Below are 22771 nucleotides of genomic sequence, written 5' to 3'. Positions count from 1 at the left end.
GTATCTGATTGGCTGGATACAAACGAGCAACTTCCAATAACGACCACCGGTAGGCGTGCCCCTTTGCTCCCCACCTGTCTCTCCACGTGAGGTCATCCCGATTATGTAAGTCAGAAACCAAGCCTTCGGACCCTTTGCCGGCTGTTGGCCAATGAGCTTAGCTGGCGTCACTGGAAGGCGGTAACACACAGCCGCCGAGTCTGTTAGTGACTTCTAAGTGTGCGCATGCGTGGGCACTTTTCTATACCACCTTGTTGTGTGTGTTTTCGGGGGTTGGTCCTGTTGTTCACCGGAGCTCGATAACGATGAAACAGAACTCTAACGTGCCGGCCTTCCTGAGCAAGCTGTGGACCTTAGTGGAGGACACGGACACCAACGAATTCATCACTTGGAGCCAGGTAGTGGCTGGGGGGAATGCCTGCCAGTCTTGCAGGGCACACGCATGTTGAGACTACCATCTTGTGCCAGTAGGAGATAGGCCCAGGCCCTGCCCTTTAGGTGTGTGGCAGCTTGTTCTCCTCGCTGGCCATGTCCCATCATCATTATCTTCTGTATTTGACACATTATTGCTGGGCACCGTGCGGGCCCACCAGGTCTCCTCAGCTCCTGAGGCGCTGCAATTTGGTAATCTCGGCCTCCATGGCAGAGCAACATGATATATATAATTTAACCGTTTCATGGTTTCTTCTCGCAGACTTCATTGTGTGTTACTACACATGATATCATAGTGTGCCATTGGCACCATCGGTTCATTAGATTCGCATTGTGATCCCTGGCTATCCATTTTCAGTTTGCTGGTATTCGTTCTCGCATGCATTTGTTTGACAGGGTGTTGGTCTGTCATATTTTGGTTATGTAACCTGTGATTTCTTCTGTGATGGGTTTGGGGTAAAGGCAAGCATCCTATAAGACTTTCACCGTCATTTTGTTGTTATACATGTAATCCTTTATAACTGTATATCAGAATAAAAAATGTTCATAAAATGTGGTGGTTTTCATATGTTTACAAAAGAAACATGGGACGAATTAGTGCGTCGTAAATATTGTTTCCCAATGTCATAGTCATTACACCGGGTATATCAACAGAATACAGATCATCCTAAAGAGGTGGAGGCGTCAGTTACTGGGCAGAGATTGAGTTTCTTTTATTTAGTTTTGTCTGTCCTATGTAAGAAGCTTTTTTATGAAAGCATGCCGCGTCAAGCATCAGAAAAACCTTCTTAACTTGCACCAAAGAAACATGGCTATAGCCGTATTGTGATCGCTTTTTCCGAGGAAGAGACTGTGGTCCCTAAAGCTTATGGGACTTTACAGTTTTTTTTTTTCTGTGTTAACCCTCTAAAAGATATCAACGTTGGCTAAAGACCTCAGCTGTTAAAAACTGTTGACAGGGCGGCACTAAAGATGCTCTTTCGCCAAACCTCAACTGCGCTCTTAAGCGAATATGTCGAAGCAGACATGTATTTTTGGGTTTTCCTCTGAAAATTATATCATCTGTATCCAAGTGATCTCCTCCCGCTAGAAGGTCTAAATTGGCCTTGCGTCATTTTTTTTATATATATACTAATTCAAAAATTTCCTACACATCCAGCTGAGCTCTTCTTGCGGTAGAAGATCACTTGGGTTTGCACAGTGACATCAAGGATGTGAAACGTTCATCTCTGTTGCAAACACCTTCTTCAATGTGTAGAACCCAAGTTTTAAGCAGCTAAACCGCTTTTTAATAGTACGTTCCTCAATGTTTTATCAGAATTCAACACAGCCCCTCGATAAGACCGCACCGCTGTCTCTCGTACGTGATGTTTACATGAGTTGAGTGGTTCCCTGGTATCGTAATAACGATGCTGGCTTCTATCTCGTCCATACACTCATGGATTAGTCGTGTTCGTGTCCTTCGGATGGGCTGAGCTTTTGATCGTAAAACTAGATCTTGGTTGAGTGAAACCTCCTGAAAGAAATTCTATTTTTTTTTTTTTATTATTTGGAATGGGCTATATTGCGTTTGCACTAATTGTGTAATTTCATCTTGCCTACTTCTGTTAATAAAACATTGGACACACGCAGGACCCTTGATGCTTTCAAATCAATATAGGGCAACAGTACTTGTATCTTCTCCAAAAATATAGTATAGCAAAAATATATACAGCAGGAAAAAAAGCATGAAGGCATACCCATTCAGATATACCGTATATTCCGGCGTATAAGACGACTTTTTAACCCCCAAAAATCTTCTTAAAAGTGGGGGGTCGTCTTATACGCCGGGTACTTACCAAGCCGGAGGTTCCCACGAAGCCACCAATCTCTCTAATCACTACGCGCCGGCTATTGATGCCGAGCGCAGGGATGCCGTCATGTCCCGGCGCCCGGCATCAATTGCCGGCGCGTAGTGATGAGGGAGCAGGGAAGCCCGAGATTTTGGACTGTAAAAGTTGGGGGTCGTCTTATACGCCCAGTCGTCTTATACGCCGGAATATACGGTATGTATAATACAGCCATGAAAATTCAGATAGAACTCTCCAAACTTGGAAGGCTTTGGCGTAATTGCGAGCTGAGCAATATATAGCCGTGTAGTGTGATGGAATCTCCAATATATATATATATTACTTAGGTGTTTTATGAATGGTATTTGCTGGATAGCTGCTGAGCTCTTGCTTTGCAATGGGTTAACTATGCCCCTCAATATAAGCGAGTTCTATTTTCTGGTTTTACTTCCTTAACCCTCTGCACAATGCTGACACGTTAACGAGCTCTGTGCATATTTCCAACAAATACATCTGCCGTGGTGTAAGTTTCTGTTTCTACATACCGACCCTTAAAATGGGATAGTGTGACATAGGATGCCTAGTTTCACCAATCCATCGTAATAAAAGTGCATAGTGTGGAGATTTAATAGAGGATATACTGCCGAGCGGCTGCAGGATTTTCCAGCAGCTCGTTTGCATCTTGACTCAGAGCGCTGAACCCTGTTTTGCATGATGCTGGTAATGACTTTGGTGTGCCAGCCCGGCCACAAGCCTGGGGTAACTGTTTGCGAACTGCAGAACGTATCCAAACTACAGAACCGTTCCACATGGTGGCTCTCGCAGATCCTGGGCTGCACCTACCATTGTTGCTGTGTCCAAATTGCATTTGCCACCTGAAGACCTTATACAATATTGTTTAACTGGTTTACACTGTCGAAATACAAATGCCCTTAATGTGGGGGCTTTAAACTCTTAGTCCAGTGAACTACATGCAGGTGTCGGGTACGTGGTTCGCATAAGGTAAAAATATACATTCAACTATTCGTTCCAGTGTACTAAACAAAGCGTATTGCTGCTACCGGTAGAATCTCTGCTTTACTAGTAATTGTGTGTCCTCCATAGAGTATTTTTTTGGAAATGTCCAAGTAAATCACGTACATGTGTTTGTCTTTGTTTCAGAATGGGCAGAGTTTTCTGGTTCTGGATGAGCAACGGTTTGCCAAAGAGATACTCCCCAAGTACTTCAAGCACAACAACATGGCCAGTTTTGTAAGGCAGCTAAACATGTGTATGTCTTTCAGATTTCCAATATTCTTTTTGTTTTTATGTATTATAATGTGAATATTATGTTTAATACTTTAACCCTATCTGTCTTCCTAGATGGTTTCCGTAAAGTTGTGCATGTAGACTCTGGGATTGTGAAGCAGGAGAGGGATGGACCAGTTGAGTTTCAGCATCCATTCTTTGTTCAAGGACAAGATGAGTTGTTGGAGAACATAAAAAGAAAGGTTAGTGTTGTTTTTGAAACCGTCACCTCTATTCCTTGCATGCCACATGCTCCTAGTCTAGAAATGTTTAGTGATAAAAAAAATCCTCAAACTTAACAGTGTGCTTAACAAAGTTCCACTAAAAAAACGAGGGATATTCACTTACTTACATCTGATATTCTTGTTGATCGTTACTAGGTTTCATCTACAAGACCCGAAGAAACAAAAGTGAGACAGGAAGATATAACAAAAATTTTAAGCAGTGCTGCTAAAGTACAAATCAAGCAGGAAACAATTGATTCAAGGCTGTTTACCTTGAAAAGGTAATACCATTGAAATCATTATTTGTGTGTGTGTGTGTGTATGTATGTATATATGTATGTATGTATATATAAATATATGTATGTATATATATATGTGTGTGTGTGTGTGTGTGTGTCATGAAAATATAAATGAAGCCATTGGAAATACCAGCATTTATGAATAAATGTGTCTTATGATAATTGTGATCTTGGTTACAGATTGCATTTGTTCATTAATGTTTTAGCTAATTAATGCAAACTTTTTTTTTTCTTTCCACTTTATATAAATAACATAAAAATACCGAAACACAACTGGGGTTATTTATGTAGTATAGTTCAGGTACTTAGTTTAAAAAGTGCTTTTGCAATCATATCAACTTGTAGAATGATCCTTAGCAGGAACATTGGTTGTTGTGGCAATAATGCCAGGTTTCAAACGTTGAACCAAAATCGATATTAATAAACAAACCCAAATGTGTTAAAACTCATATCTTTAGCGTTGATTGATGTCAGTCCGTTGTATTACACGCAAAGGGCGCTTATGTCTTATTCCTCTTTTTGAAGATCAATAAAGCAAATAATTGTTGGAGATGTTGAAGAGTTGTGGCTTTTATTCCACTGTTTATTATGAAGAGCCACAATTTGTAAGTTTCTTGACAAAAAGGTACAAGCTGACCCTGTGTTAATGCACAATTCTGTTGGGGAAGAGACCTGAACAAATCTAGTGCATTTACTACACGTTATACAGGGCCAGCTAAGCTCTTCCTGTAGGACCGACCTTCACAAGAAGTATCTGAAACACAACTCTCCCAAAACCCCCTGAGTGAGTGTGTGCAAACCCTTGTGGATGGGTTTGGGTGCTGAACACACATGTTGCTTTGACAAGTTGTAGCATTACAGAAATGCACCTTTCTCCATGCCATGTAATAAATCACTTACCATGTATGTGTGATCTGTTTCTTATACTATTATTTAGTGTAATCTCTCCTCCTCTTTCTCTCAGGGAGAATGAGGCATTGTGGAGGGAAATTTCTGAACTCCGGACCAAACATAACCATCAGCAACAGGTTATAAGAAAGGTCAGTGGTGTTTCCCTTAAAAAGGGTACTTGCAATGCATTTACCCTGTTCCCACGGCATGATATTTAGCCATATTTAACAAACAAGTACATATTACCAGCAATCAAATCCAGACCTATACATTGAACATACATTGCTTTATTACGTTACTATGTTTTGGCCAAAGTAAACAAGCTCACCTGTCTCATCAAGGCACCCATGGCTTGCATGGTTTTTACCTTCTTACTAACAGCTGGAGGCTCTTGGAAGGGTGCTTTAGGTGAGTCTAACAAGAATAGTAAGTAGTTAAGGATGTTTTATGGAGATACTAGTAAGTTACAATCCATGTATAAATCTGTACATATCTCTTGGGGGAAAAAATTGAAAAGCTCTGAGAATATTCAAATAATATAAATGACTCTAAAAGCCATTTCCCCAGCTGTCACATTTTTACTCTTATTCCGTTGAAATGGTTGTTTATACTATTATGCTGTAACTAATAGGTCTGGTTAAGAAAAAGAAAGCAAAAAAAAAAGCGAACATGCCTTGATGAATTCATTTTAAATTGTTTTTATATCTCTGCAGATTGTACAATTCATTGTGACCTTGGTCCAGAATAACAGATTAGTGAGTCTAAAGAGAAAACAGTAAGTATTTGTATATAAAACACTAACATGATTGATAACTTATTAATAACTAGTTATCGTTCAAAACATTGTTCCTCACTGTTCTAGAAACATAGAGGGCCGATTCGGCCCATCTAGTCTTCTCGATTTCTGAATACTTTCCTTAGTCCCTGGCCTTATCTTTTATCTAGGATAGCCTTATGCTTATCCCATGCGTGCTTAAGCTATTTCACTGTATTAACCTCTACCACTTTGGTAGAAGGCTATTTCATGCATCCAGTACCCTCTCAGTTAAGTAATATTTTCCTGATACTACTTTTAAACCTTTGCCTTAGACTGTCCTCTCGTCCTAACGTTTCTATGGTTTTATACCACTCCAGCCAACGTTTGGTATTGCACATAGTGATCTTTGCAATGTGAGCAGCTGCTTGGCCGTGGAAACCCATTTGGTGAAGCTCCCGACGCACAGCGCTTTTGCTGATTTGTGCGCGGTCTACCGTTTGGTGGCTGAGCTGTTATTACTCTTAGATGCATTCACCTCTCAAAAATAGTAATTAAGGTGGACAAGGCAAAAAGTAGCATTCTATGACAGAGCTATGTGTAAAGATAATCTTTAGTATGTCCACCAATGTAGATGATATCCCCATGTGCTTGATTGTTTTTTTTATTTTTAAAATAAAATTTTAATAATTGAGAGGTTGTCCGCATATTTTTGGTCATATAGTGTAGGAGGTGTCTGCTTTAAGTGAGACACAATAATTCAATGCTCTTCTCACATGACAAATGCTTACTTCAGTAATAGGAACACTGAATTGTTCCAATCTATATAATAAATATATATATAATTTTTTATTTTTTTTTATTATTATTTTTTATTTTATTTTTATCTAGGCCACTGCTACTCAACACCAACGGTTCTCCAAAAGCCACACATTTGCATTCAATTGTAAAAGAATCAAGAGAGGACAAACACGTAAGTTGGTCATCTTAAATTGTGTGTGTGTGTGTGTGTAGTTTTAGATTTATGTACAATGAACTGAATAAAATCACACCTTAGAATTCTTCTTAAGTTATATCTAAACCCTAAATTGATGGACCTACTCTTTCATCATAATCAGATGTGATACATTTTTGTCTCTTAATAACTGTTAGACAAGCCCTTGTGGAAGGTATGAAATAGGACATGTCCCAGTTTAGATATCTTGCATATTGGGTTCTAACAAATCAGAAAAGCAAAAATGCCCTGTCATTGTTTTGGCTTAATAAGAGGTATTAGAGGGGGCAGGACTTGACAAACCCCAGGTCGACAAAGAAATTACTTCCTGAAGCCTAGGGTTTGGCAGGGGAGCCCAATGGTCCTCCTACCTACCCCTGGAAGGGTGTACTGCGCTCCCTAGTATGCATGCTAGGATGGGTATGAAAGTATGTTACTGTGTTATATGTATGTGAATTTCTAGTTGTGTGTAAGTATGTAACTTACTTACTTGTAAACCCCTGGCTCTGGGTAATAGTTTGGAAAGAAAATATTGTTTTAATACACTCCAAACCAAGGAACTCGCCATTAGACAGATATCTTCTGCAAATGGAGGATTTAATATGTAACAGAATATGGAATTTGGCAATGGATAAACATTATTCAGCCCAGCTAGTCTGCCCATTTTTCTTGATTTAATGACTCGAACCTTAAGGAAAAATTGGCAGATTGGATGGGGCAAATGGTTTGTATTTGTTATGAAATTCTTTGTTTCTATATTTGATTTTGCCAAATCGAAGTGGCCGGTATTTATGTGGAAGGGTAATAGACGAAATAACCAGGTAAAATGTGACATTGTGTAATGTTTGTGACATGCGAAATTTAATATTTAGTAACAATTCCACATTTTTATCCGTTTGTATTTCAATTTTTCTTTAGGTTCCGCTTAGAAAAGAAGGGCTGAAAAGGGGAGATGTTACTGAGGATATAGTTATCTATGACATCACTGACAATATGGAGGAAGAGGAGGAAGTGGAAACACGAATTCCAGCCACACCAGAAACATCTGATGACAGCACCTCTGACACATTAAAGTTAGTAACATCATTGCAATAACTTTTATACCAGCAAGGCCTTTAAAAAAAAATAAATAAATAAACTTACAAAGAAAATGTCTGTCCCCAAAGGGCTAAACAGAAACCTTATTGGAGGATAAGACAGTTGCAAACTTTTACTGTTAAATCTTTTAGAATAACTAATTTATTGAAACAACTTGTGCTTTCTGTTGGTAATCAGTGTAATTGTCCTACGTGTATTTAGTTTAACCCCTTAACGACCAATGACGTGCCAGGCATGTCATGGGGTTAAACAAGCTTACAAAGCAATCAACTGTCATTTTCTTTGCTCAAGCGATGTTGCTGCAATTCCTCATCATCGAGGCATTCAGCAACACACAAAAAAAATGCGGGGTCTCGTGTGATCTCTATGCTCTATTAAGATACATATCTTTGAATATGGGGTCAAGGCCCAAAAGTTTCTAATCTCATAGGGGTCAGTGGGATCCTAAAAACATAACCTTTAATTGCCTTATTTGTCTAAAATGCACCAATATAAGGTTAGGTAAGGTTTTTTGTTGTCGGCATCCTTAAAATAAATTGAGTCCTAGTTATGATAACCTTTAGCCAGCAAGGTAAACCGACCTCTACTAAATCTAATCGCCCATATTGAACTTAATGTTTTATCCAAGTAGGCTAGGGGACCTCCTATACACGTCGCATATTGGATCAAAGTAAGGAGTTAAACACTATTACATGGGAGGTTGGTTTCTGTCACCCAGTAAGAAACAAATATGTTGGTTGCCAGGTTTAGTGATTGTTGGGGGGGGGGGGTGAGTGGGTTGGAATTAAACATGAAAAAATGAATATCTCATCTCTTTTCCATTTACTAGTGATGGGCCTTCCCCTGAAGTTGTGATAGTGGAGGATGACAGTGAGAATGAAGATGCTCCAGTTGTGCAAGATAAATATGCAAAGGTCATAGGTCCCCTGAGCCCTGTTGGTGAGGATATTTCCAGCCCCCTAATGTCCAGTGCTGTGCAGCTAAACAGTCAGTCCTCTCTATCATCAGAAGACCCAGTCACTATGATGGACACAATACTCAATGAAAGTGGAGTCATTTCTCAGAACCTTAATCTTCTTGGAAAGTAAGCTTTATGATCACCCTTTGTGTGATCTGCTTTTGATTATTAGGTGAAGTATTATTAATTTAGTAAGAAACATGATTTGCTGTTTTCAGGGTATTATATGCTGTGTTTCCCTTGTGTCTTACTTTACTTATCTATTTCCTTCTAGAGTTGAATTGTTGGATTATTTAGACAGCATCGATTGCACCTTAGAGGATTTCAAAGCTTTACTATCTGGGCGTCAGTTCAGCATAGATCGGGATCTGCTGGTAGATGTATGTATAAAGCTATATATCCTTTGTTGCTAGTAAAGCACTTCACAAATCCTGCATATCAACAGTTCAGTTTTCAAAATAAATATGTCATGGTGATTACAGATTAAAACACTTTATACTCTCCCTGAACTCGGTTTCTAAGTCGTCAATTCAGAATTGGATTGAAGCACATGAATGGGGTTGAGCCTGCCTGAAATATATGATGGCACCTCTTGAAGAAGTAGAATTTTAATTGCACTCTATAGTCTGTGATTCATAATGCTTGTTTAAAATCCCTGAGCATATGACCAAGGAAAAAGGAAATTAAAAGTGGCAGTGGTATGACGTGTTCTTCCAATATAATTATTTTTTATTGGTTTTATATAGCGCCATCGTATTCCGTAGTGCTGTAGCTATTTGTGGCTACAGCGGATGCCCAGTCACTTGGGTATCAGAAGGTTTCTGATATGAGACGTTCCTTCATGCAGAACAACTGGAAACTCAAACTATTTGGAAAGGTGTAGTCCGCTCGCAGCTTTATTTAAGAATTTCTAGCATAAAGCTCCACGCTCAGCGGATTTTTTTTTTTTTTTTTGTGGATTCATACGAGCGACTCAATACCTGGCGTCATGTCAACCTTACGCAGAATAACCCCTGCAAATCTGCCATTCGCTTACAATTCTCACATCTTTCCTTTTCCAGATTTTCAGCAATAATGTCCAAATGAGTTCTACTGACTTTCTTAATGGTCCAAAGGTATGACTCTCTAAACGGGTATAGCCTCTGTCACTTTTATCTGGTGCAGTCAGATTTTACCAAAATTCAACTATACAACGGCACAGAAGTAGACGAGCTAAGATGTCCATTTCAACGTCATTTAAAGATCACCTCAAAGCAAAACTCAGTTGAAAGTTTGCTTCCTGTGTAGCTTTAGATGGGCCTCGCTATGACTGGATGTTAAGCGGCTCTTTTTTTATATGCGTCTCATACTTATATATTTGGAATTGCAGGCTGGAAGACAGGCCTCCATTGCTCTTCTCTGTCCAAAACAGGCTTCCCTTAATTTGTCAAGAAAATTATGACCTAGATATTGTACGTATATCGCTTGACACGGAGAGGCAGATATCAGGCTTTGGCATGGGCATGAAAAAGTCTCCTGAATGTTTTTAGAGCAGTTCTAAACACACTGCAGATCATTTTGCCTTTCTGATAGGCGCTGCAAAATGTGCTGGTGCTCTTTAATTGTAATTCTAATATTGGTCTTCCATTGTCGTAGGTTTTTGAGGCGGGTTCTTACGTTTTAGCGCTTCCAGTCGTCTGCTAGCCCACCAGGTCCCCTTAGACAACCTTTTGATCCTTTTTTCACCACAGCTTCCTCCAAGGTCAATTGCATTCTTCTAAAAGTTATCCCCTCCAAAAATAATGTTTCTTTTATAATGTTTAATATAGCTGGGCAAGGCTTTTCTCTGAGCCAGCTCCGCTGGGCTATCTCAGCTTGTTTTTAGCTTTTGTCAGTTTGCAGGTTCGAGGCTCATTGACTATGCCCACGATCTAGCTTGGCTTGTGCTGCACAGCTGGCTGGCTCTCACACGTCATGTATGTTTAAGTACATATTTAATTATTATTTATATGTTTAAGTACATAACCTTTGTATATGGTTGAATGCAGAAGCTGCCTTCTAGTCTGCAAAAAAAAAAAAAAGAAAAAAGCTTTTCCAATTCTATGTGTTTCCCTCGTTCATGTGATCCAAGACGCATCTTGTCTTCTTTGTACACAAAGGATCTTTTTGTTGTTGAAAAGGCATATGCATATTTTAGGCATATTTTCTGTTAACCTTGCATGCGTTATAATTTGGCTTGTTTACTTTCAAACTCTGTACACACAAAACAGGAAAAATACATTTCCTCTATAAGGAATTTGTACATTGTATGTATTCATCTTTGCTTTTTAAATTAATGGCTGTCTTTTTTTTTTTTTTTTTCTTCAAGCTGGAAACTAAAGGCATTGAGTCTCTGAAAAGCAGCGGAGTCTTGGCTGAACCAGAGAGCTGCAACGGGGACAGCCAGAAATCCGGTTAGTGAGGATATGGTTGCGTCGTTCATATAATTGGCAATATAAATGTTTTAATAAAGAAAAAGACATTCGTTTTGTCCCAGATAAGCTACAATTATAGGTATAGGGAAAAGGCGGTGCTTCCAAAGTAGCTGAGCTAACCGCACATGTACCTTTCACATGAAACCCTTTATTTTGGTTTGAGTAATGCCTAAATGTTACAGTAATCCTGTCAACCCCAGTTTTTTTATGCTGGTTGGATAAAAGCATTTTACTGGATTCACGCTTTTTTTCTGGGTGTTAGTGAATGAGACTTGCTTGCAGAGAATTGCATACATGTCCTGAAGCACTCCCAGAAGTCTCATAAAAATAAATAAATAAAATGTGTTGGAGCCCCCACACGATGTACTCTAGTAGGGCCTTCTTTTAAATGATAGAAATACAAAAACATAATTAGCGATAAATTAAAGAACCATACTCCAATAGAAAAAAAAATTACACCAATCGTGTGTACATTTTCTTCTATACTGCAAGTGACACAGCTGAGAAAAATGACCCAATTTAAGTTAAGTAACATCCCCCTCCTAATTACTCATACCCCACAAACATCTTTTTTATGCTCCAGAGGGCCACATCCATATGACACGTTAACATGCTATTTTCTCTGTTTCCTCCTCCTGATCTGTTGCTGATTGCAAAAATTGCATTCAGCCAGCAGGGGGAGCAATGTGGGAGAGCCCAACAACCATGTCAGGGCATACGTGTATGTTCTTATGGGCTTCTCCCACAGGCTTTAAGGGGATTGAAAGGGTTAAGCAAAAGCATCAGTGTTAATCTATTCTTGTGACATTATGTTGCAGAACAACAACTTGTGCAGTACACCACTTTCCCACTTCTGGCTCTTCTGGATGGGGATTCAGGAGGAATCTCTGGACAAGCACAGACAAACAAGTCACTTGAAATGGACCAGCTTCTGGACTCCAGCTTGGATTCCGAACCAACACAGAGTAAACTGGTGCGCCTGGAACCACTGACGGAGGCAGAGGCCCACGAGGCCACTCTATTCTATTTATGTGAACTGGTCCCAACGCCACTTGACAGCGATATGCCACTCCTGGACAATTAAAGTCTGGGGCAGTAACTGTATATATTCATCAAAATGATGAACTATTTATTGACAGTATCATTTTGGTACTCTGGAGTTTGTCTTTTGGTTTTGTAATTTTAGACAGCGCAAAAAAAAACTGCATAGTTTTAGCGAAATAACACTCTTTAGTAGACCGGGAGTGAAGCTCAGATGAAGGTTTTTTGCATTTGGTAGCGTTTATATGGCTGTCCTATACTGTAAACAGAAATCCTCTCAATCACCAGGAAGGACTACATCCAAAGCAGCTGTCACTTTAGACATGCTGGTAGCATTTTGAGAGTGTTGCCTACATCCAAGTCAATCATCCGCTGGAATTATATCCAACAGGAGGAGCATGTGAGGAGCGTAAGTACCTGTTTATAGTATGATTCGAGGGACCAACAACTATTATTGTCCACTGATGCACTGTTTATAGTTTGTATGTTACTTTTTGTTTTAAACACAAAGCAGTACCTGCTTGAGGCGAGTTATTACAGTAAGCGGTTTTACTTTTATTAAACAAGATCTGTTCAGTGTCCTTAGAGTATTTATTGGGCATATCTGGATTAGACATTGAATTCATTAGAAGAGTCCTGGTGGAACGGATTAGAAAACGTGTACGTGTTGTACCCTACAGGAAAGGGGAGTAAAGCAATTCCTCGTTGCATGTAGACACACTTCCCCCAACCCATGGGGAAAATGTCCATATTAGTGCTATATTTATTTTTTATTTTATTTTTTCTCACCTGTTATAAAAGAGCTAAAGCATCCGATGGCACTTAAAATAAAATGTAGTGTGGTGTTTAGGTGTCTACACATGCACTAGAAATCATCAGTTTATCACTTTACTGTCTACAAGTATAATGTAGTATAGCATGTGCTGAGGGGGAAAAAAAAAGTCCAGAGAGGGGATGTTGCCTTATTTTAATAACTCACAAAACTCAAAATCAGGTAGTGTCTGCAGAACAATGGCTGCAGTCCACCAATGCAAAGCAATACAGAGTAACATGAAATTGCATACAGCTTTATACAATATACGCAGGGTTAATACAATTGTCAAGATTGCACACATTTTAAACTACAATACATTAACACATACACACAATTCTGACCTGCAAATAAACCGAGATTTGATTACATTTCACATTCAGAAGAAAAAGCCCACCCTGTGCTCTCTCCTTATCAGTCAGTATCTGAAAATACCAGCAACAAGGACAGTGAGAAATCAAAAGGTCATGTTATCTGCTAGCATTTGTCCATTCACGATAAGGTTATCGGACACTTACCACGCTACATCAATCTACGACTTTGGCCTTTCTACCACTTAATAGAATGGTGGTGGGGAAAAAAGGCAAGATCTGGACCCACTGCGGTACATGGGAAAAGTGCAAATAATAAAATAGAGAAAACACAAGTAAAATGGGTTAAATTGTTGCACTGCACTAGCAAGTAAAATATTGTTGGAAACCACCACTACAGACTGCTCGTTTATGGATAGTAGCTTCCTACTACAATGTAACACCATGCGCTAAGTGAAATACTATTACAGGGCATGCAGAAACAGTTAATGCTCCCGGCACATTTAAGATACTTAAATAAGACTCATCCGCGTACGACCTAGTCAAAATCACGATTGCTGAGCACCAATGGAGCAACCAGCGTCCAGACGTACAGCACAATGCACACCCAGCTGGAGGAGATCTTCACCCAGACCGATGGCCATTTACTAGTCATCGTTTCATAAGTAGAATCAGGACTGGAAGGAAAAAGAAAAATACGAAACGTTCAATGTACTAAAATAATGCATACAACAGCTGCAAGGTACAATACATTGTTCAGTGGAAACAGCATTATGTATAGTTAGAGGCACTAGGTACTATCGTTCAACAAAACTCCCAACTTCACCAACATGCTTTTTGAAGTTTGCATTAATATATTAGCTCTCCTGTTAGTATGTATTCAGGAGCTAAACAGGTTTATGTGCCAAGTCTCCCTTAATTAAATCTGCTTTATACAGGACCATCCAAACTTTTGGAGTTGAATCTCAGAGTGAAATTTGGAGGAGTGTTGGGGCTCACAAACTCCCTTCATAAAAGAAGCATTAAGGCTGTAGGGCTGAAGATGTACGCGTAGTACAAACCAAACATGGCCTCGGAAAGTATTACAATTATCTGTCAATGACCTACCTGTACCAATTTGTCAGGGTCATCATTATATAGAGAGATGCCAGGAAAAGCATAAAATGGAAAAACGAGTAGCTGTAGGTAACCCCATCCTGCTCATTATCCACTGCACGGCGAGAGCTGTCAGAATCATCCAGGGAGCCATCACTCCTGCTGATCCCATCTTCAATAAGGGTGGTCTCATCACTAGTTAGGGTTAGTTTGTTCACTTGGCTGTTGTTAGACGTACGAATGCTGTTGAAAAGGACATATGAAGTAAATTTTGACTTAAATATATATATACGTCCAGGACTGGATTTATCACTAATGTTTAATCAAAAGGGCCCCAGACACATGCAATATATAACATTGAGGATAGACAGATATAAATAAATGTGGCTTCAAGGAGTCAGTATTAAGCCCTCCTACCTGGAATACAGGACACACAGCAAGAAGACAACAAGTCCCACGATTCCCTGAGCATCCCACCACTGTACAACCTGGCCCTTCCCTGGAGTGCTGGTAGTGTTGTAGCCAATGATATTAAGCAAGCTGGGGTTGCATTTCCTATCTGGAAGCAATAGAGAAAACTGTCATGAGGTACATGAAACTGGAAAAAATGTTTCAATTAATTTGGTACTAATACCACAAATATAATCATGTTACTATTAACACAATTTGCTCGTTCGGCAGAGGTGGGCTGACCCAGTGGGGGGGGGGCTTGGACTGGTCCACTCGCAGAAGCATTACCCCGTGGTGAGGATCCACTGGGAAGGTGGGGGAGGGAATGAGAGAATGAGTAACAAAAAGGGTGAGTGAGTGAGACAGTCAGCAAGAGAATGCCACATGATTGGAGAGCTAGTGTGTAATAGCACAAGCGTGCATGGTTAAGGGTTTATTAGAGCGTGTGTCTTAATGTGTATTAGTGTATGCATGTTTCTAGAATGAGTGAGTATGTATGGGTGTTAATGTGAGAGTGTGTAAAATGTGTGCATGTTAGTAAGGTGGGGTGGGTCACAAGGGGCCACTTGGCTTTTCCTGGTACCAGCCCTTCCCTGTAGTTCTGCCATCTCTGATCACAGATACCATCCCTTACTGTCACATTAAGTCTCTAGCACACGTACACTGATTGACAAACTCTCTCCAGTTCAACACTTTTAGTTCATAAGTAAACGGCCAGATTTACAAGACAAATACTGTAATTTGCATTTACCAATGTGATTCCCAGTAGCCATATTTAAATACCAGTACACAAATGTGTGTGGCGGTTAGGAGCCAGAGATCAATATAAAATGGCAAAAAAAGGATACTGGCTAGACTTTCTGCCATTTTTTTTTTTTTTTTTTAGCAATCACCATTCCAGGGAAAACTACTCCATAAGCGCTCCCTCCGACATCAATTTCTTTTTCAATTTTATTGTGTTGAGAAAGTATATTCGTTCTTTAGGTCTCTGCCCACAAAACTCAAAACCCACTATTCCTCTTCTCGTTTATTTGTGGCTAGGGCCTGGACATAATTCACCCTGAATTATTAAGATTCAGCATACCTGGCTCATTAGTCATTGCAGACCACGTCAGATACATGGTGTAAATGGTAATCACCGAAGACTGAAGTAATCCCGATCTAGGTTGAGATTCCTTTTAAACGATAAAACAAAAGTTGTCAGATACATGTACTGTGCCGTGAAATGTTTTTTGCACTCTTCTATATCTAGGATACATATATCCTGATGAAAGTCAGCAATGACTGAAACATCGACTTGACTTTGAATAAAGAAAAGTTGTTAATTTGAAGACCTGGAGTGCTGACCATCCTTTGAGAGTGCTATAATATATATAGTATTTACTGAATGAAGGTGCATTGGGGTCGATACATTTAAAATTCTGTTTTTGGACCTTTAGACAGGTTTAGCAATAAGAAACACACATGTATCTGTAGAATATGGGACCTCTCCCCAAAAAACATAGATGCTTTGCATATTCATTTTTCTTTTTTTAACATACCTGGATTTTAGGCAAAACAGACATTATGGAGGCCCCAACGCACAGAAGCATGTTCACACTGATAAAAGCCTTGTTTTCAGTGCAGCCTTCAGGGTGGGTGTAATATATGTAAAAAAGCACTACAGCAACGAGGGACAAGGCATAGTTTATTCCAGTAGCAGACAGTAAAGCTGTGGGAACAAAATCAGAAGTCAATAAGTAACATATCCAAGGATTTATGTGAAAACTATTTCTTAACATATCCTGTACAATGTTTGCATATCATCTAAAGCACTTGATTTTATCAAGATATGTTTGGCTGCAAAAGATTGAGTCACCTCACTCCCTACATGTCATACCATAAATTACAGTAAACAACAACAAAAAAAAAAGTAGCATGGGGCCTACCTGCATACCAACACCTTGAGTTTCCTTCCTCCATTTTCTCAACCCAAGATTCATTCCAAGAATGAGCAAAGTCGATGAGCAACACCAGCTGAATGAGGATGAAGCAGAAGGCGCCACCCATGCCAACGTAAAACCAAACTATAAACAAAACAATAGAGACATTACGTTAGAGTATCCATACCATGAACGGGGACATTTACAGGACTGAATGAATAATAAATACCAGTTACCAGACTGCCTAACCATAATTTGGAGATCTAAACAAGAGGTACAGTCACAGTTCAAAGCAATACCTTCTAAATACTAATTTTAATAGATAAGAAAATCCTGGTGCAAACATTATGCAATATTAAAAGGCCAACATAAACATTATTATATGACAATCACAACTCATCACTACACAAAAAAAGCATTCTTACCTGTTGTGAAGGGCCCCTCGGGGATGAAAAATGCACCAACTGTAATTGCAATAGCTGCACCAAACTTAAAGAACCAAAATCTGGAAAAGGAGATTGTATATTCCCATGTCATTGTCATATAGTATCCATTGAACAAAAAACCCTGTGTGTTGATTGCTTTATTACACAGGTACTTAGGTTGTAACACAAAATGCTCTCCTGTGATATACAAGAGTCGTTGCTATACCATTCCTGTACAAGATAGGGCTAGGAAACTCCAACAAGCTTTCCACTGAAAATACGGCTTTTCTATAAATAGAATTCATACTTTAGAGCGCCTTGATCCAAGAAGAAATCCGATTGCCTCTTGGAGTCAAGAAGGAATTTTTTCCCCCTGATGGCAGAATTCGAAGTAGCTTAATTAGGGGTTTTTTGCCTTCTTTTGGATGAAGAGTAGGAAGGTTAGGTAGAAGGGTTGAGCTTGATGGACTTATGTCTTTTTTCAACCTTATGTACTATGTACTGGATGAGGTTCCAAGTCACCAACAGGCATATTAACACCACATTGTAAAAAGCCTGCCCTGTAGCCCCGGCTGCCCCACTGCTTACTTTTGAATGTTGGGCAATTTCTGCACATTCTACAAAATCACCCATCATTATTGCCCTAACAAACGTATTTTGTATATTAATGTCTTACCCGTTGTGCACCGAGGCTCGGGGATCCTGGCTGCTCTTCACTTTAATCATTAGGAGCGAAAAGAGAAGGAAGAACATGGCCATGCCAAAGCACACACGATACACAGCCTTGTACCCAACCAGAACATCACAGTTCACATGACCGCTCACTCCTGGGATTGATGATCCAATCCCTCCGTCACAAAAACCCGGAATCTGCAATGGAACAATCATGGTAACAAGACACGTGTGGAGACGCCAACTAAGTGTTAACACCATCAGATAAGGGTCTTCTGCCCGCTTTTTTGTCAATTACGGCACAATGGAACACAAGATTGCTTAAGTGAGTCCACCTCAAGGCCCAACAGTCAAACTAACAAGGTACTATGAATAATTCCTATTTGTTGAGATCTAAGAAAATTGTATAAAACTACACAACATGATGCCCATCTCATAATAAATACCATTTCAGTAACTCGTGAACCACAAAATTCATGAGGCTCACTGGCATCATGGAATTCATATTTCACCAACAAGAATGAGGACCACATTTAACCCATCCCGAGTAAAAGCCCATAACTGTTTCCACAGCCACTCATCCACCCTACCTAGAGAGCAGTTACATTTCAAAGTGCTTAAAGTCTGTGAAGGATTCTGTACTGATCTTTCTGATTCATGATGTCATTTCAAAAGTACTTTGGAAACCGCAAACCTTTTTGAGCTGCTCCTCCATCCCCGGCGCCAACATCACGCAAGCCACCACTACTCCAAGCAGTAAGAAGAAGGCATAGATAAGGCGAGTTACTGTGGAATTGTTTCCACTTGGGCAGCATCGGCACAGCAGGCATGGCGCGCTACCACACAGGCAGGGAATCTACAGGAGAAAGATGACAATGACGCGGTATTCCATCCCTACATCAGAACTTTTCAACCTTGGTAACAATACATGGAATTTCTAAGTTATTACAGTTGAACTATTTGATGTCGACATAGTTTTGCTCCTATTATACATCTTTTTGTAACCTTTTCTACAAGCCATACATGTTGACACCTTTAGAACAGGTATGGACTGGCCTGGTCTTGATCATCGTGCACAGCCCCGTGCTACCCTGTCGCTCTAGATGAGCCCTTCGAGGTCTAGCAGCAGGGAGGGTGATGCCCCGCTTTAGCCCTTCCTGATAACTGTTAATCTAGAACCCACATAGCATTTTGGTGGCTTTTCTTTTGCACTCGTCCCAAAATAACTATTCTATTGTCACAAAGAGAACCCTTAACACGCCCTTTTTCTATAGTGGTCCAATGTAAGGGATCAACCGAAGACTCAGACTATACTGCGTATCGATTTTTCTTATAAAGACCTTCCTACAGAGATTAGATGGTGTTACTGTCCATAGACAATGTACTGGAGAAAATGCAGTTTATATGAACCTGCTTTTATGCTGCTGGTACCGAATAGGTTGTGTGGCACGACAGGGGTTAAAGAACAATATATATATATATATATATATATATATATATATATATATATATATATATATATATATATATATATATATATATATATATATATATAACCGCAGGGCATAAATAGGGGGGGAGAAAAGAAGGCCAGGCCAAGAGCCCTTATCTATTGACTCCATGAATATAAAGATCAATTCGATTTGTTTTCTTATAGTAATTGCTTTTTTTAGGTAATAAAATAATCTTGATATCAAACGTCACACCATTATACTAATTTTACGTAGAACTATATATTGTGGCTGTGACTACGCCAGCATACGTAAAGGTCTATGTGCTACGGGAGGCCTCGGAAAATGCGTTATCATGTTACAGAATATACGCAATACGCGTTCGTTTCCCCTTTAAAACCTGCCCCACCGCCACGCTCCATATCCCCGCTTATTACCCAGCTCGCTGCCGTGCACAGCCCGAGAACTCCCCCCATGTTGATCTCGGTGTCGCACAAGAAAAATGGAACCTCTAGCCAGGACCTTGTTTACAAATCAAGCTAGCACAGCCTAAACAGCAGAAGCCGAAAACATCATTTCCGCTTCCGGATTGTAATTTTCGCTCGGGAGCATTTTCAGAGTGAGGGATACTACCTTAGAGTGCTAATCACAAGAGGCACAATACAGTATTACTGGCAGGTCGAACGGACCCATTTTGTTGGAAGTAAACGTTTCGGCAACAATACAGCATTGGAAAACACTCATGGAAGGGCGTCGCTACTCAGGCTGGGTGCAAATTACATCCAAATGGCTCACCAATATATTACAATACACTGAGCACATTTGGCAGATAACACACAATGAACGGTATTCAGCAGTCACATTTACCAAATGGAATAGTTATGGAAACCAGTTTATAGTGTCAAGGTTCTAATCAGGCCTGCACTGGTCATCTAGTACAGATTGGTATAGATTGGTACTGCGGTGTAAAAAAATTTAATCTGGTGGATACACGCATCTTATGTGGTGTCAGCAGCCTTAAAGCGCCAGAGCCGCCAAACATCCTGCCTGTGCCATTTTGGTCCCCAAGGCTTGAGCTTGTGCCATCTTTGCCTTTCCACAAATTAATTATACATCTATGATACACACAATCACTTTTTACAGTCGCTCACTAATTCACATTTTCACAATCATTTATTCTCTTACTCATTCACACAAATTGACACAAATTCAATAATTCTCTCACTCATTCAGACAATTCATCCACACATGAATTCATACTCTCACTCATTCAGACAATTCATCCACACATTACTTCTATCATTCTCTCACTCATTTATACAATTCATATACACATTAATTCATACTCTCACTCATTCTCACTCACCCTCTCCCCTTCTCATTATCTACCCCTCTCCCCTTCTCACTATCTACCCCCTTCCTCTCTCTCTATGTACCCCCTCTCCTCACTATCTACCCTCTTCCCCCTTCTCATTATCTACCCTTTCCCCCCTTTGTAGTTCACTTACTTTGCAGAAGTCATGAGGTGGGAGCGCAAGGCCTCTGCCTCGCTGCTCTGCCATGCTGCGTGCTGCTTCCCTGCTGAGCACCGGAATATGACATCATATTTTGGCGCTCAGCAAGAAGTGCCGGCACCACGACCGAGCTAGAGGCCTCGCGGAGGAGACTGAGGGGCACCGAGGGGTTGCTGAAACCGTATTCATGAGCGACCGATTGGCGCCCCTCTCTCTCCTCTGTGTCAAAAAAAAAAAAAGACGGCGTGTCATTTTTGGAGGCCACTGATTCCGGGACAATGCTGCCCTGGACCTGGGACTTAAAGTCCAATTTCGGGACTGTCCCGGGCAATCCGGGACATGTGGCCACCCTACCGCCAAGTCATCCTCGGTCCAGCCCTGGTTCTAAAACTGCCTAAATTCCAGGTATAACAATCTACAAAACACATAACTTACTACTAATCAATCAGTAGCTTGGGGTCCTAAAATCACTAGCCCCCGCCTGCTCACACACCGCACTCTTGTTCACGTTTGTGGACATTACAACCTGTAAATCACTTATCCATACTTGCCAACAGTCCTGAATTTCCAGGGACAGCGTTTTTTTTTAGGGTCCTGTTCCATCAAATGCAGGTCTGTCGTGGCAAAAAAAATAATCCCTAAGCACAGCACATTACACTGTGCACGGGACACATTGCGTTTTAACTGTGTATATCTAAGACACACACAGACTAAACACTTTGAGTTTGAGTTCCAAACTGTCCAGTATCTGTACTGGGTAGCCTAGAGCTCAATGCTGCAGGGTCACAGGGTGTGGCACCGCCTCCTTTATCCCGGGATCCAGTAAGGAAATGGAAAGCATGCATACAAGAGTACTTCATGGCATCTCTTCACATTTTCATCGATCATGTGGCTGGTGTTTTTTCCGTAATGGTGAATATTATCTCATATGGAAATCACAAATGTGTACAGAAACAATGGAAAACATGTTTATAAAATGTTTATTAAATCGTGTAAATTCATCATTTTGTTAAATGTATTCAGTTATATAAATATCAAACAGGTCTTTTTCTAAAATCCCACCTGGATTACTCTCTACTAACTGGTCTCTGCCTCTGCCCTTTTCCACTCCAATTCATCCTGAACACAGATCTCGTTGTTCTTCATCTACTTCCCCACTGTGCCAATCACTACACAGGTTCCATCTACTCTCCAGAATGAAATTCAAACTCCTGCCCCTGACTTATAGACTCCACAACAACTCTGCACCCCTATTTCTCTGCTCTCATATGCAAACCACCCTCTTCGTTCCTCCAATGACTTGCGTCTCTTTTCTACTATCACCTCTTCCCACTCCTGTATTCAGGATTTCACACGCGCTCTTCCCTTTGTGTACGAGTATGTTTTAACACCGGTAATCATGTGTTTCTCTCTATAAATAAAATATAATATTAAACAGCTGGATGTTAGCTCATTGGACTGCAGGTATGTGCTAAGTTCTAATTGACTCACAAGCGTATAAATGTACTACGTTTTAATAAATAACATTTGATGTACTTTTGTTTTCATAAACAAGATCAGTTTACACTTGTCATTACTATCTTTGCAATCATGTTTACTAAAAAAGAATGTGGCTTGTAGTAGATTTTACCATGCAATTTGCTTTTTTGTACTCTTTTTTTCCAGCAGAGGGCAGGCTTTTCATTAACTGGGTTAATATAGGCTATTTAAGGACCTTTGGATCTTTTACCTAGACTTACAAAACATCTAGATTTCAATTATTCTCAATCATTACACCGTTACCTGTTAATTGATATCTGTGTAATTTGTATAGTTATGAAATCAAATACTCTACACATCATTTTAAATAATAATGTAAAC

General features: G+C 40.0%; 2 protein-coding genes across 2 annotated transcripts; one reads left to right on the top strand and one right to left on the bottom strand.

Moving 5' to 3' along the window:
• The first annotated feature begins 252 nt into the window (after positions 1-252).
• HSF2 (heat shock transcription factor 2) lies at positions 253-12839 on the top strand. The gene is made up of 12 exons (XM_053459016.1): positions 253-398; positions 3423-3531; positions 3624-3751; positions 3929-4053; positions 5036-5111; positions 5676-5737; positions 6608-6689; positions 7629-7783; positions 8638-8892; positions 9041-9146; positions 11114-11198; positions 12038-12839. Exons 1-12 carry the CDS (start codon positions 306-308, stop codon positions 12301-12303), a joined length of 1542 nt encoding a protein of 513 aa, XP_053314991.1. The 5' UTR covers positions 253-305; the 3' UTR covers positions 12304-12839.
• Positions 12840-13211: 372 nt separating this feature from the next.
• SERINC1 (serine incorporator 1) lies at positions 13212-19957 on the bottom strand. Its single transcript, XM_053459017.1, has 10 exons — positions 19835-19957; positions 18641-18802; positions 17951-18144; positions 17275-17354; positions 16856-16993; positions 16469-16638; positions 16012-16102; positions 14895-15036; positions 14490-14720; positions 13212-14059 (listed from the first exon to the last, which is right to left on the bottom strand). Exons 1-10 carry the CDS (start codon positions 19871-19873, stop codon positions 13921-13923), a joined length of 1386 nt encoding a protein of 461 aa, XP_053314992.1. The 5' UTR covers positions 19874-19957; the 3' UTR covers positions 13212-13920.
• Between the last annotated feature and the right edge of the window lie 2814 nt (positions 19958-22771).

This window comes from Spea bombifrons, chromosome 3, assembly GCF_027358695.1.
Source record: "Spea bombifrons isolate aSpeBom1 chromosome 3, aSpeBom1.2.pri, whole genome shotgun sequence".
NCBI classification, from domain to species: Eukaryota; Metazoa; Chordata; class Amphibia; order Anura; family Pelobatidae; genus Spea; species Spea bombifrons.
Note: the sequence above shows the minus strand (reverse complement) of the source record. Positions and strands in the feature narration are given on the sequence as shown.

What these genes read in the sequence shown, in the direction of transcription:
- HSF2 (XM_053459016.1), top strand. Translation starts at nt 306, where the DNA reads ATGAAACAGAACTCTAACGTGCCGGCCTTCCTGAGCAAGCTGTGGACC. An exon ending in AATCAAGAGAGGACAAACAC is followed by an intron (nt 6,690 to 7,628) that starts GTAAGTTGGTCA and finishes ATTTTTCTTTAG; the next exon opens with GTTCCGCTTAGAAAAGAAGG. An exon ending in CGGGGACAGCCAGAAATCCG is followed by an intron (nt 11,199 to 12,037) that starts GTTAGTGAGGAT and finishes ATTATGTTGCAG; the next exon opens with AACAACAACTTGTGCAGTAC.
- SERINC1 (XM_053459017.1), bottom strand. Translation starts at nt 19,873, where the DNA reads ATGGGGGGAGTTCTCGGGCTGTGCACGGCAGCGAGCTGG. An exon ending in CGAGGGGCCCTTCACAACAG is followed by an intron (nt 16,994 to 17,274) that starts GTAAGAATGCTT and finishes TTTTGTTTATAG; the next exon opens with TTTGGTTTTACGTTGGCATG. An exon ending in ACCCTGACAAATTGGTACAG is followed by an intron (nt 14,060 to 14,489) that starts GTAGGTCATTGA and finishes TTTTCCTTCCAG; the next exon opens with TCCTGATTCTACTTATGAAA.